Source organism: Oncorhynchus masou, chromosome 3 (genome assembly GCF_036934945.1).
Source record: "Oncorhynchus masou masou isolate Uvic2021 chromosome 3, UVic_Omas_1.1, whole genome shotgun sequence".
In the NCBI taxonomy this organism is placed as follows: domain Eukaryota; kingdom Metazoa; phylum Chordata; class Actinopteri; order Salmoniformes; family Salmonidae; genus Oncorhynchus; species Oncorhynchus masou.
In genome coordinates, this window is record NC_088214.1 from 16,590,378 (window position 1) to 16,604,751 (window position 14,374).

Below are 14,374 nucleotides of genomic sequence, written 5' to 3' on the forward strand. Positions count from 1 at the left end.
ACTTTATCGAATAAAAAACAAACATTTATTGTGTAATTGGGAGTCTTGTGAGTGCAACCATACGAAGATCATCAAAGGTAAATGATTCATTTTGTTGCTAATTCAAACTTTCGTGACTAATCTACTTGGCTGCTAACTGCTTGTAATGTTTTGTGCGCTGAGCGCTGTCCTCAGATAATCACATGGTTTGCTTTCCCCATAAAGCCTTTTTGAAATCTGACACGGCAGCTGGATTAACATCAAGTTAAGCTTTATTTTGATGTATTACACTTGTGATTTCATGAAAGTTAAATATTTATAGTAATTTAATTTGAATTTGGCGCTCTCTAATTTCACCGGAAGTTGTCGAGGTGCGATGCTAGCGTTTTAAGGTTGGTGTCAAATGGTGAGCCACTATTTACCTCCAGCTATTAACCACTTGTAAATGCACTTATAAATATGAATAATATTGAACCCTTATGTATCATCATGTAACCTCATACTGGTAATTCTTCACGACGCACTGTCACATGATGTCATGATGTCAGTGTTAACTTCTTAGAACTACCCCTCCCGGAGAATTGTCATCAACTGACACTAATTAGCATAACGCAACGGACAAAAAAAATCTTACTAGAAAATATTCATATTCATGAAATCACAAGTGAAATATAATGAAACACAGCTTAGCCTTTTGTTAATCACCCTGTCATCTCAGATTTTGAAATTATGCTTTACAGCCAAAGCAAGACAAGCATTTGTGTAAGTTTATTGATAGCCTAGCATAGCATTATGTCCAGCTCGCAGCAGGAAGCTTGGTCACGAAAATCAGAAAAGCAATCAAATTAAATCGTTTACCTTTGAGGTTTGAATGTTTTCACTCACTAGACTCCCAGTTAGACAGCAAATGTTCATTAAGTTCCATAAAGCTTATTTGTATAGCCGAAATACCTCCTTTTCTTGTTCACGTTTTGTTGAGAAATCCACCGGAAATTGCGGACACGACAACGCCGAAATTAGATCCATAATATCGACAGAAACACGGCAAACGTTTTTTATAATCAATCCTCAAGGTATTTTTCAAATAACTTTTCGATAATATATCAACCGGGACAATTGGCTTTCACTAGGAGCGAGAGGAACAATGGCCGCCTTTGTCTATTACGCACAAATCACTGAGAGCCACCACCGGACCACTGACGCAATTGTCGTTGTCGTTCACTCTCATTTTTCCAAATAAAAGCCTGAAACTATGTCTAGTGACTGTAGACACATTAGGGAAGCCATAGAAAAAGGAATCTGGTTGATATCCCTTTCAATGGTCAATAGGGATGCATAGGAAAGCAGAGGTTTCAAAATAAGAGTCACTTCCTGATTGGATTTTTCTCAGGCTTTCGCCTGCAATATCAGTTCTGTTATACTCACAGACTATATTTTTACAGTTTTGGAAACTTTAGAGTGTTTTCTATCCTAAGCTGTCAATTATATGCATATTATAGCATAATTAACATACATTTCTGGGCATGTTCCAGGTCGTCTTTATTTGAAGCGCGTTTCACAGATGGGCAGATCTCACAAAGTCGGGGGAATTTCCACGAAACCAGCAAACCACACCAATGACATGGCTTGAGATTTTCAGATGAGGCCTTCATCCCTGGAATAAATAGCACAGTATCAATGCATCATCAGGGTTTTCAATGTGGAGCAAGACACATCATGGGAGTTGACCATTGGTCTGAAAACCAACCATTTCTGTTCCTTGGACAGCGCAACAACGCACCCAAAAGTGAGAAAATTACTACATTATTGTTTAACTGTGCAACCATTGAAAATAATGTTATATGATGATACATAAGGGTTCAATATTATGCATATTTGTAAGTGCATTTACAAATGGTTAATAGCTGGATGTAAGTAGTGGCTCACTATTTGACAAGCACTGACAGGCTATCACACTATTTTGACCAATTTGTTATAACCCATTTGATGTTTTATAATGCATTTACAAATGATTAAATTACCATTAATAACACTGTTGCAAACCCTTTATAAACCCTTTACAAATTAAAACTTATTGTAAAGTGTTAATGAATGTTGACTTTTTACACAGCAAATTTAATCCTTGCCTAATTCATTTCTTCTTGGACCCTCTTTCAGCAGAAGGCTACCTCAAGCAAATCGATGCTACCAATTCTATGAAAAATACTTTTTACAGACACTGCTCAGGAACCCAAACCGGCTGCGCGCATGCTCCATCGTGCATACATTTATTTTGTCCCCCTACACCAAACGCTATCATGACATGCAGGATAAAATATCAACACAAACTCTGAACAAACTCTCAATTACATTAATTTGGGAACAAGTCAAAAAGCATTCAACATTTATGGCAATTTAGCTATTTAGCTTGCTATTGCTAGCTAATTTGTCCTGGGATATAAACATTGAGTTGTTATTTTACATGAAATGCACAAGGTCCTCTGCTCCGACAATTAATCCACATATAAAACGGTCAACCGAATCGAACTTATATAGTGATTGGCATCTAAACTTTCAGAGTATTACTACACCGACCGGCAACACAGTTCGTCTTTCAATCACCCACGTGGGTATAACCAATGAGGAGATGGCACATGGGTACCTGCTTCTATAAACCAATGAGGAGATGGGAGAGGCAGGACTTGCTGCGAGATCTGCGTCAGAAATATAACTGATTTCTATTTTAGCCCTTGGCAACGCAGACGCTCGTGATCAGTGTGGGTGCAATAATTGAATAACATAGGTTTCTAAATTTATTTTGCGGTGTGGTCAGCTTATTACACTTCAGCTCCACTTTAAGGGTCCTGTGCATCATTTCAATGTGACGTTCTACCTGCAACACGGAGTGTGTAGAGGACCAGAGGGGAAGAACATATTTATTCTATTTCCCCTACTGTACCATATTCATCGATTATGGGTAAGTACAATAGCTTTGGTTCAGTTTTTCACAAGTACTCTCAAATTGTTGCAAGTGATCCTCTAATCACACATGTTGCTTTTGTTTACATTGTGAACATAGTCAATGTAGATACCGTTTCTGCTAGCTAGTAGCTTATTTACTTCATAAATCTTAGTAAAATAACCAGTGGTGTAGAATCGAGGCCATTTGCAACCAAAATCAACTTTATTTCTCATTATTTACAATTCACAAGATATAATGAACATAAGTATCAGCAGTCAAATTGAACCTCTGCGATTCTTGAGCTTGGACGTGAGTGCAACACGGGCAGCATAGCAGCTTTCATTGATTTCAAAGGAAGCATTCCCTCAATGGCGTATGTCTGGCTGCAATGCTGGATGCCCAATGGCTGTAGTGTAGAAGGGCAGTTTGGCTGCTTTAACACAGGCAGCCCAATTCTGTTATTTTTTCACTAATTGGTCTTTTGACCAATCACATCAGCTCTGAAAAATATCTGATGTGATTGGTCAAAAGACCAATTAGTGTAAAAATAAATAATTAAATAAATAATCAGAATTGGGCTACTTGTCTAAACTCAGCCTCCTAGTGGGCCAGATCTCACAAAAAAAATATAAGAGTTCCCGATGCAGAAGTCAGGTTGGGGTGTTTTTGTCCCCAGGAGAGAGTGCATCATCAGTTTGGTTACTTTGGTAAAATAATTTTTTTGTTGATTGTTTAATCATATGGATTTTTTGAAAATGTACAGATTTAAACAAACTGCAATTATGTTCCATTGATCAACTAATAGATTACTGTAATAATGATAAACAATACACGTCATCGTCTCAATCTTCACTTATCATACACCATAGGAAAAACATCCTTAAAACATCCAATCATATTCATTATAACCTTATTGTAAATGAAAACAAGAAGTTACCTGTTACCATGTAATGACTTAGTAATAACAATGGTTAGTGCAGTTTAAAAAAAAACTTATATTCAATATTGACATAATACTGGTTTAGAATAAATACCAACTCATTCTTATAGTAGCAGTGACACAAATTGTCAATGAAAGAAAGACGAGGGAGAATGAGAAATATGATCAAAGATTTTTGTACAACAAGAAGTGCAAGAAATACCAGCATGAGAATACCAGAGGGCCCTCAGACACCTGTGTGTGTGTGTCCTCTGTAAAGGAATGAAAGCAAGTGCAACTGAGTATGAGAAAGGGAAAAAATCATGCATGTTTAGCCAATATGAGAGAAATTACTACTGTATATGAGGATAACCACAGTTGGGTCTATGGTGACCAAGTTCATAACTTCCCTTTTCTATCTATCTGTCTCGCGCTCTCTTCACATCTCCCGACAGCTGTCCTGAACATTGTCTTTGCCTCCTGACGTTTGTTGTCATGACGTCTCACCATTGCCGGTGCCGGGCTCTGGACATTCAGGACCTAGACAGCACACAGACAGAGTTGAATGTCAGGGTCCTGGTTTGGTCTAATCTAATCTGCCATTAAAGGGATAATTCAACATTTTGGCAAATAGGCCCTTTTTTCTTCTTAGATGCTCCTGTAGACTTCCAATCATTGTGCTAATGCTAGTTAGAAATGGCTCCAGAAATGACATTTAACTTTCTTAATCTGACTCTGGTTAAGTAGAAAAAAGGGCTTAATTGACAAAATGTCAACATTTGAGTCATTTAGCAGATGTTCTTATCCAGAGCGAAGGAGAAATTAGGGTTAAGTGCCTCGTTTAAGGGCACAGACAGATTTTTCTCCTAGTCAGCTCGAGGATTTGAACCAGCAACCTTTCAGTTACTTGCCGAACGCTCCTAACCGCTAGACTACCTGCCGCTAAGAATCTCCCCAAACACTCATCCTATCTGGAATTTGTCAACTAGATTTAAATGCCCATCATGGCCCAGTGTCTGGGACACAGTCAACTAGATGTTAATGGCCCAGTGTTTCCTGACCATGTGACACATTGGGTTAGGGTTAGACTGTCATGACATGTCAATTCTCTTTCACCACTGAGCCATGAAAAGAAGGCTTTGAACAGGCTCGCACACACAAACAAACTACAGAATGACCATTCAGACATACACATGCGGTATGGCACAGAGCGTGGTCCAGAGACACAGATACATACACCCAGTGTCCAGAGATCTGTTTCTGTTCTGGGGGAGTCTGGTTTTTCTCACAGGGGATTCGCGATCTGAGAACCCCCTCTCCAGATCGTTGGGACTGTCCGGTTCCATGCCTGAAGGAAAATGATATGAGACACACACACACAGGGCCACACAGATGGTGACTGGGTCACACAGGGGCATGTTGCAGAAATGTAGCAGTCATGATAAACATCCTAAGAGATCTACTGGAATGTCCATGGCAGAGCAATGGACCAAGTATATAGCAGAGACAATGGGACTGCATTCAATGACTGAAATAACAAGAATATAAATGCATCAAATCAGAAATCCGAATTGAAAATCTATCATAAAACAAGCACATTCCCACAAACATCTGTAGACAAACATGCATGTACAGCACACATTCACACATGCAGTGAACCCGCTCACACACACACGCTCACGGTCACACACATACCTGCGTCACATGAGTTTGCTTTCCTGTTGCGATGTGCCTTCAGTGGAAAACCATTTGTTCCTCCCTCATCTGATTGAATTGTCAAAATGTCAACCTTAGCCATCGCCATCATCAACAACATTTTCATAGCCATTAATGATTTGTTGGTCAAGAAAGGAACCAATTATCATTACAATTAATAATAATTCTTAAAACCATCTTCAATGGTATTTCATCACAGTGGTACCTTGACAACCAGCAGGTGGTAGCCCTGCGTCTACCACCGGCTTGGTAGACGCAGGTGGCACAGGAGGCAGGCTTTTCATCTCATTAGTTCCTCCATCGTGAGTGACAGAAGGACCAGACAAATCAAAAGTGGGCTTGGTAGAGGCAGTTGGAACAGGAGGCGGGGTTCTCTCATTGGCTGTTTCCTCAGGTGGAGTGACAGCAGACGGTGTCTTTGGAGAAGTCTTATCTTTACCAGGCTGTGGAGAGAGAATGTACACATAGTTAGATACAGACTACCGTACACACACAACGATACAAGCAATTAGGGGACACACACCCACCTTTTCAGGAATGGGAGGACGCTGTCCTTCTGCTCCTCTGTCTTTCTTTTCATTCTTCTCCTCTTCTACCCCGTCTCTATCTATCCATCCTACACCATCTGTTGATTTATCTTAAAAGGAAGAAAGTGTGAAACATAAGTTAAATTGTAATTTTGTTACAACTACATCCATGGCACATGCAGCACCCGGAGCCATAAAAGCATCTAGATATTTATGTTGCAGTACCGGAACTCCCCTGCAGGTGTCTCTGTCTCATGCTGGCCAGACTGGGCTTGCTGCTCTGAGAAGGGGGTTCTGATTTCTGTCCACAGGGGGCTCCCTCTTGCCTGTCCAACGACTCTGTCCCCTTTGTCCCTCTGTCCACCTCCTTCTGTGTGTCTGTCTGAGTGCTGGGCATTGGCAGGTCCTGACTGACTGGATCTGTCTGTCTGTCAGGCTGTCTGTCAGGCTGTCCGTCTGTGAGAGAAGTGGAGGACATTGCATGTCCATTGGCATGGGTCTCTGTCTGGATGTCTGATGTAGTCGATCTGTCAGTGTCTCTGTCCACTGGTCTGGTCTCAAAGCTACTGTCGGAGTCCTCATCTTCTGCTCCGATACAACTGTACACCATGCTGACAAGGTCTGAAGGCTGGAAGGTGGGAGAGAGAAGGAGAGAGCGAGGGAGAGAGCGAGGGAAAGAGAGAGAGAAAATTGTAAGGCTTAGACTGTGTCGTATGCAATAGATTATCATAGTACAGCATGTATGCTTTTACTTTCTATGTAATGAGTGGAATAAACCAGGAGATGGCTGGTCAGGTCAAGTAAAACTCATGGCCGTATACATTTTTTATTTTTTTATTTCACCTTTATTTAACCAGGTAGGCAAGTTGAGAACAAGTTCTCATTTACAATTGCGACCTGGCCAAGATAAAGCAAAGCAGTTCGACACATACAACGACAGAGAGTTACACATGGAGTAAAACAAACATACAGTCAATAATACAGTATAAATAAGTCTATATACGATGTGAGCAAATGAGGTGAGATAAGGGAGGTAAAGGCAAAAAAAGGCCATGGTGGCAAAGTAAATACAATATAGCAAGTAAAACACTGGAATGGTAGATTTGCAGTGGAAGAATGTGCAAAGTAGAAATAAAAATAATGGGTGCAAAGGAGCAAAATAAATAAAAAAATAAAAAAATACAGTAGGGAAAGAGGTAGTTGTTTGGGCTAAATTATAGGTGGGCTATGTACAGTTGGTGCTTAAAGCTAGTGAGGGAGATAAGTGTTTCCAGTTTCAGAGATTTTTGTAGTTTGTTCCAGTCATTGGCAGCAGAGAACTGGAAGGAGAGGCGGCCAAAGAAAGAATTGGTTTTGGGGGTGACCAGAGAGATATACCTGCTGGAGCGTGTGCTACAGGTGGGTGATGCTATGGTGACCAGCGAGCTAAGATAAGGGGGGACTTTACCTAGCAGGGTCTTGTAGATGACATGGAGCCAGTGGGTTTGACGATGAGTATGAAGCGAGGGCCAGCCAACGAGAGCGTGCAGGTCGCAGTGGTGGGTAGAATATGGGGCTTTGGTGACAAAACGGATTGCACTGTGATAGACTGCATCCAATTTGTTGAGTAGGGTATTGGAGGCTATTTTGTAGATGACATCGCCGAAGTCGAGGATTGGTAGGATGGCCAGTTTTACAAGGGTATGTTTGGCAGCATGAGTGATGTTTGCTTTGTTTTGCGAAATAGGAAGCCAATTCTAGATTTAACTTCAGATTGGAGATGTTTGATGTGGGTCTGGAAGGAAAGTTTACAGTCTAACCAGACACCTAGGTATTTGTAGTTGTCCACGTATTCTAAGTCAGAGCCGTCCAGAGTAGTGATGTTGGACAGGCGGGCAGGTGCAGGCAGTGATCGGTTGAAGAGCATGTATTTAGTTTTACTTGTATTTAAGAGCAGTTGGAGGCCACAGAAGGAGAGTTGTATGGCATTGAAGCTTGCCTGAGCTAGGGACAGATCTACAGTGGTATGTTCCTACCTGTCTCTGTGTGAGACAGTGGGGGCTGGGGCTGGGGCTGGCCCCCTCATCCCAGGCAGTGGTACACCCTGGATGGGCCTGGGGGACGGCATCATCCTCCCATTGGCCCCCACCACAATCATGGCCTCCACCTTCCCAGGATCCTTAGGGTGCTGAATCATAGAGTACACATTCTCTGAGCCACTGCATAGACAGATACAGAGAGAGAGACAGAGACAGACAGAGAGAGACAGACAGAGACAGAGAGAGACAGAGACACAGAGACACAGAGAGACAGAGAGAGAGACAGAGACAGAGACAGAGACACAGAGAGACAGAGACACAGAGAGACAGAGAGACAGAGAGAGAGACAGAGAGTTGATCCGTTTATTAAATAGTTGTTGGTAACCATTAATGAACCATTTATAACAAGGACATGTAATCATGTGTATGACTTCTCATGACTCCATCCGTACTCAGTTTCCTGATTGGAGATGGTGGAATTGCGATTCTTGCGGAACCCAGAGAAGATTGACAGCACACTGCGTCTCTTCTTCCTCCTCAAGGACTGAGCATGATGAAGTGATGACAGCTGACTGGTGGGGAGAGATACAGATATGGGTACCGGGTCAGTGAGAGCACTAGTGTGTGTGTGTGTGTATTGTGTAAATCCTACCTGTCAGTCAAGACTCTCTTGGTGTAGAAATCAGGCAGTCCATCCTCCAGCAGGTTGACTCCTCCATTCTCTGAACAGTTCTGAGAGAACAAAGATAACAGGCTTCCAATACAGCCAAACACACACACACTACAGCCACCAACAACATGTTTCTGTCTTACTGAAACTACTGCAGTGCTGACACAGCCAATTATAATTTACAATGACTGGCTGTAGGACTATTCCCTATATAGATCACTACTTTTGACTAGGTCCCATAAGGCTCTGGTCAAAAGAAGTGCAATATATAGACAAAATGGGTGCCATTTGGGATGCATCAGAGGAATCTGATAGCCTGCCAATAGAGAGCTATATTCAGAGCTCAACATGATTCCACATGACTAGATCACTAACCTGGTTTAACCGATTTAGAAACGCTTCCAACAACGACTAAAAAAAACTAATTGAGAAACGTTGCCTCGCGGATTGAAGAATGTCATAAACAATGTGACAGATTCACAGTCATAAAGAAACTTATTTTTGGAATGCCTCTGGCATGAAAAAAAAACAGGATGATAAATATGAGCATAAAAGGAAAGTGGATTTTAACTGTGAGGTAAATAGAAAATAAAGTAAACCCTGTTTGACTCAGATGCAAGGTCCAGCACCCACCCCTCATCAATACCCCCTACGCACTTGTGAAGATATGAGAAGGACAGGTACAGTATTGTAGAAGCAATATGGTAGAAAGTCATAGAGGTTGCTATGAGTCCAAAGGTGACTCACTGTGTCCAGAGGGACTTGTCCTCGGCTGTGCCTTCGAGGGGGCCGCGGCCTGGCGTGCGTCACGTGGCGCAGTGGTGCACCATGGGTAGGCAATGAGGATAGACACTCCCATGATGCTGAGCGGGACAGGGGGGCAGAGTGAGACAGGGCCGAGGGAGGAGGAGAGGAGGTGGGATCATCTCCCAGACCTGAGAGAGGGAAAGAGGGGTGGGTCAAATCAAATCACTTTTTTTTGTCTCATGCTGTCAGAGTCTAGGTGATGTGGGTAAGGCGGAGTCTAGGTGATGTGGGTAAGGCGGAGTCTAGGTGATGTGGGTAAGGCAGAGTCTAGGTGATGTGGGTAAGGCAGAGTCTAGGTGATGTGGTTAAGGCAGAGTCTAGGTGATGTGGGTAAGGCAGAGTCTAGGTGATGTGGGTAAGGCAGAGTCTAGGTGATGTGGGTAAGGCAGAGTCTAGGTGATGTGGTTAAGGCAGAGTCTAGGTGATGTGGTTAAGGCAGAGTCTAGGTGATGTGGGTAAGGCAGAGTCAGGCGCAGGACACAGAGATGAGTAATAATAGTAACTTTACTCAAAAAATAATCTTCCAACAAGGAGAACAAAAATCCAGAATCACATAAACGAGACAACTGACAACAATAAACACCTTAGTCCTTAGTGATGTGGACACCGAGGAACATGAAGTTCTCAACCCACTCCATTACAGCCCTGTTGATGTGAATGGGGGGCATGCTTGGCCCTTCGGTTTTCTGTATTCCACAATCAGTTCCTTTCTCTTGCTGACGTTGAGGCTGACAGGTCTCTGACCTCTTCCCTATAGGCTGTTTCATCATTGTCGGTGATCAAGCTTACCACTGTTTTGTCGTCGGCAAACTTAATGATGGTGTTGGAGTTATTTGCGGCTACGCAGTTGTGGGTGAACAGGAAGTACTGGAGGGGACTAAGCACGCACTCCTGAGGGGCCCCCGTGGTGAGGGTCAGCGTGTGTTGTTGTCTACCCCCCTGTCTACCCACCTGGGGGTGGCTCGTTAGGAAGTCCAGGATCCAGTTGCAGAGGGAGATGTTCAGTCCCAGGTTTCTTAGCTTAGTGATGAGCTTGAAGGGTACTATGGTGTTGGACGCTGAGCTGTAGTCAATGAACAGCATTCTCACGTAGGTGTTATTTTCATCCAGGTAGGAAAGGACAGTGTGAAGGGCAATAGGGATTGCGTCATCTGTGGATCTGTTGGGGCGGTATGCGAATTGGAGTGGGTCCAGGTGATGGGAGCCATGACCCACCTTTTAAAGCATTTCATGGCTACAGATGTGAGTGCTACGAGGCTGTAGTCATTTAGACAAGTTACCTTGGCATTCTTGGGCACAGGGACTATGGTGGTCTGCTTGAAACATGTAGGTATTACAGACTGGATCAGTGAGAGGTTGAAAATGTCAGTGAATAAACATGCGGCTCGTCAGCGTACGCTCCAAGTAGGCATCCTGATAATCCTTCTGGCCCTGCGGCCTTGTGAATGTTAACCTGTCATCTGCTACGGAGAGCGTGATCACAGTCATCCTGAACAGCTGTGCTCTCATGCAAGGTATGGTGTTGCTTGCCTCGAAGTAAGCATAGAAGGCATTTAGCTTGTCTGGGATTCCCTTTGTAATTTATGATAGTTTGCAAGCCCCACTACATCCAATGAGCGTCAGAGCTGGTGAAGTAGGATTCTATCTTAGTCCTGTTGACGCTTTTCTTGTTTGATGGTTCGTCGGAGGGCGTACTGAAATTTATTATTAAGATTTATTAAGTGTTCGATTTAGTGTCCAGCTCCTTCAAAGCGGCAGCTCTAGCCTTTAGTTCAGATGCGGATGTTGCCTGTAATCCATGGCTTCTGGTTGGGATATGTACGTATGGTCACTGAGGGGACGACGCCATCGATGCACTTACTAATGAAACCAGTGACTGATGTGGTAAACTCCTCAATACCATCGGATGAATCCCGGAACATATTCCAGTCTGTAGCTTAGCATCCGTGTCGTCGGACCAGTTCCATATTGAGGGAGTCAAATCAAATCCCCCAAATCAAATCAAATTTATTTGTCACATACACATGGTTAGCAGATGTTAATGCGAGTGTAGGGAAATGCTTGTGCTTCTAGTTCCGACAATGCAGTAATAACCAACAAGTAATCTAACAATTCCAAAACTACTGTAGGGGGATAAAGAATATGTACATAAAGATATTTGAATGAGTGATGGTACAGAGCGGCATAGGCAAGATACAGTAGATGGTATCGAGTACAGTATATACATATGAGATGAGTATGTAAACAAAGTGGCATAGTTAAAGTGGCTAGTGATACATGTATTACATAAAGATGCAGTAGATGATATAGAGTACAGTATATACGTATACATATGAGATGAATAATGTAGGGTATGTAAACATTATATTAGGTAGCATTGTTTAAAGTGGCTAGTGATATATTTTACATAATTTCCCATCAATTCCCTGGTACTTCCTGTTTGAGTTTTTGCTTGCAAGCAGGAATCAGGAGGATAGAGTTATGGTCATATTTGCCAAATGGAGGGCAAGGGAGAGCATTGTATGGATCTCTGTGTGTGGAGTAAAGGTGATCTAGAGTTTTTGCCTCTGCTGGTAGAAACGAGGTGCAACGGATTTCAGTTTTCCTGCATTAAAATCCCCAACCACTAGGAGCGCCACCTCTGGGTGAGCATTTTCTTGTTTGCTTATGGCCCTGCACAGCTCATTCAGTGCAGTCTTAGTGGCAGCATCGGTTGTGGTGGTAAATATACCACTACAAAAAATATAGATGAAAACTCTTGATAAATAGTATGGTATACAGCTTATCATGAAGTATTCTAACTTAGGTGAGCAGAACCTCAAGATGTCCTTAATATTATAGATTAGAGACACACCACCCTTGAGTTTGCCCGACGCTGCCGTTCTGTCCTGCCGATGTATTGAAAAAAACAGCTAGATATATATCCTTGTTCAGACACGTCTCGGAGAAACATAGAAAATTACAATCCTTCAGATCATGTTGATAGGATAGTCTCGAACGGAGCTCGCCAGGTTAATTCTCCAGTGATTGCACTCTCACCAATAGAACAGAGGGTAGAAGCGGTTTATCCATTCACCAACATAGTCTCGTCAGGTGTCCTGCACGCCGGCCTCTATAACATAAACTCTTCCTTTTTCGAGTGTCAGGGATTTGGGCCTGGTCCAGAGTGAGCTGTATGTCCTTTGCTGCTGACTCATTGAAGTAGAAATCCTCATCCAAATCGAGGTTAGTGATCACTGTTCTGATGTCCAGAAGCTATGTTTGGTCATGGGAAACAATATGTACAAAATAGCGTAGCTAGTAAAACAGCTGCTGTTCTCTCCAGCGCCATTCTCGTCAAACTTATGTTAATGCACATATAATGCCCTGTAAAAAAAGACTAATATTGATTTAGTTAATCAGGTGAGCTTACTCAGTCTGGTGGACACTGGCCGAATCCTTCGGGTTCTGGCGCTGCGCTTCTGGATGGCAATGGTGTCCTAGTAAGACACAGAGAAAGGAAAGGTGATAGAGCAATGGAAAAATGCAATCATACACATACAACCACCCACACACGTACGATGTTCATGCCCAGGCCTTCCTCATCAGGGAAGTCCAGTGTGTCTGTGATTCTGATGGTGTGTCTGCCTGTTCCTCCATCATCCCAACGCTTCACCTGGGACACCTGACGAAGCTGAGACAACAAAGCCATCTACTTGTTAAGACTACATGAAAGAGTTGACAAAACTGAGACTGCACTAAGTCACTGTTATAGATACACTTGCATATTTTCCAGCCAGATCAAGACTCCGAGACACAGATAGAGAGAGATAGTGTGCGTGTGTTAGTACCAGGGCTTTGTGAGTGGTGTAGAGCTCCTGAAGGATCTGGTCCACTATGGAGTTGGTCAGATAGGAGACCACAGACAGCTTCACCTCCCTGAGAGAGAGAGAGAGAAAAAAATACTTCCTTCAAATTCCTTCTTTCTCTTTAGTGTAGACCCTTTTCATCTCCTCTCGCATTTCTTCTTCCCACACTTACTCCAGGGCTCTGTTGATGTCCTGTGCTGCTCTCTCCATCAGGGCGGTGCGGATGGTGGAGCGAGGGATGGAGACGCGTTCTGAGATGGAGGAGAGCGGAGGGTTGAGTCTCTCTGCTGCAGAGGAGGACATGGGACACAACTCTCGACACAGAGACACCATGGAGTCTACTATCACCTGGGAATAAACGGAAGTCAGTCATTATAGCAATCAATATGTTAGTTCCTCATTCAATAAGTCCTGTCTCTGATAAGAATCACAGTACCGTATTTCCTTATCAGCAACCATGACCAGGTTTCCTGTAAGGGAATACATCTATCCATCTTCAGAATCTATTTCTGATAGAATCCATCATAGTCCAACTCCAACCATCCAGGGGAGAGGAGTGTTAAGTAGTCTACCTGTAGTTCCTTATCAGCAGCCTTGGTCAGCTCTCCTGCCAGAAAGTCCAGTTTCTGTCTGACAGGCCCATCCACTGAGAGAACATGAACCAGCTCACACAGAGATGGGTATAGCTGAGAGAACGAGAGAGGAGCTTAAAATATATAAACACACACACATAGTATAGCTGAGAGGGACAGAAAGAGTGGTTTAGAATATACACTAACACACACTTACCGCACGAGAGTTTCTGGCCTCCTTCAGGACCTGTCTGGCAGCCTGCAGCTCCTTTCCTTCTTCTGAGCCTCGGAGAACACACACCTGCTGGTGTACGCGTACACACAGCCGCTCCATCACCTGACACACACGCATACACACACGCATACACACACGCATA

The 14,374-nt window shown here is 43.1% G+C and overlaps 1 protein-coding gene across 1 annotated transcript in view; it reads right to left on the reverse strand.

The window, feature by feature from the left end:
* Nucleotides 1-3,685: 3,685 nt before the first annotated feature.
* Nucleotides 3,686-14,374, reverse strand: part of LOC135507815 (capping protein, Arp2/3 and myosin-I linker protein 3-like) — a 52,106-nt gene continuing 41,417 nt past the window's right edge. The window contains 17 exon segments of the mRNA XM_064927489.1: nucleotides 3,686-4,379; nucleotides 5,077-5,187; nucleotides 5,535-5,603; nucleotides 5,761-5,998; nucleotides 6,083-6,180; nucleotides 6,308-6,710; nucleotides 8,098-8,133; nucleotides 8,136-8,280; nucleotides 8,553-8,672; nucleotides 8,753-8,832; nucleotides 9,518-9,705; nucleotides 12,990-13,056; nucleotides 13,137-13,250; nucleotides 13,408-13,495; nucleotides 13,598-13,773; nucleotides 13,998-14,111; nucleotides 14,215-14,334. Coding sequence (XP_064783561.1) covers nucleotides 4,333-4,379; nucleotides 5,077-5,187; nucleotides 5,535-5,603; nucleotides 5,761-5,998; nucleotides 6,083-6,180; nucleotides 6,308-6,710; nucleotides 8,098-8,133; nucleotides 8,136-8,280; nucleotides 8,553-8,672; nucleotides 8,753-8,832; nucleotides 9,518-9,705; nucleotides 12,990-13,056; nucleotides 13,137-13,250; nucleotides 13,408-13,495; nucleotides 13,598-13,773; nucleotides 13,998-14,111; nucleotides 14,215-14,334 — 2,214 coding nt within the window. The 3' untranslated portion in view covers nucleotides 3,686-4,332.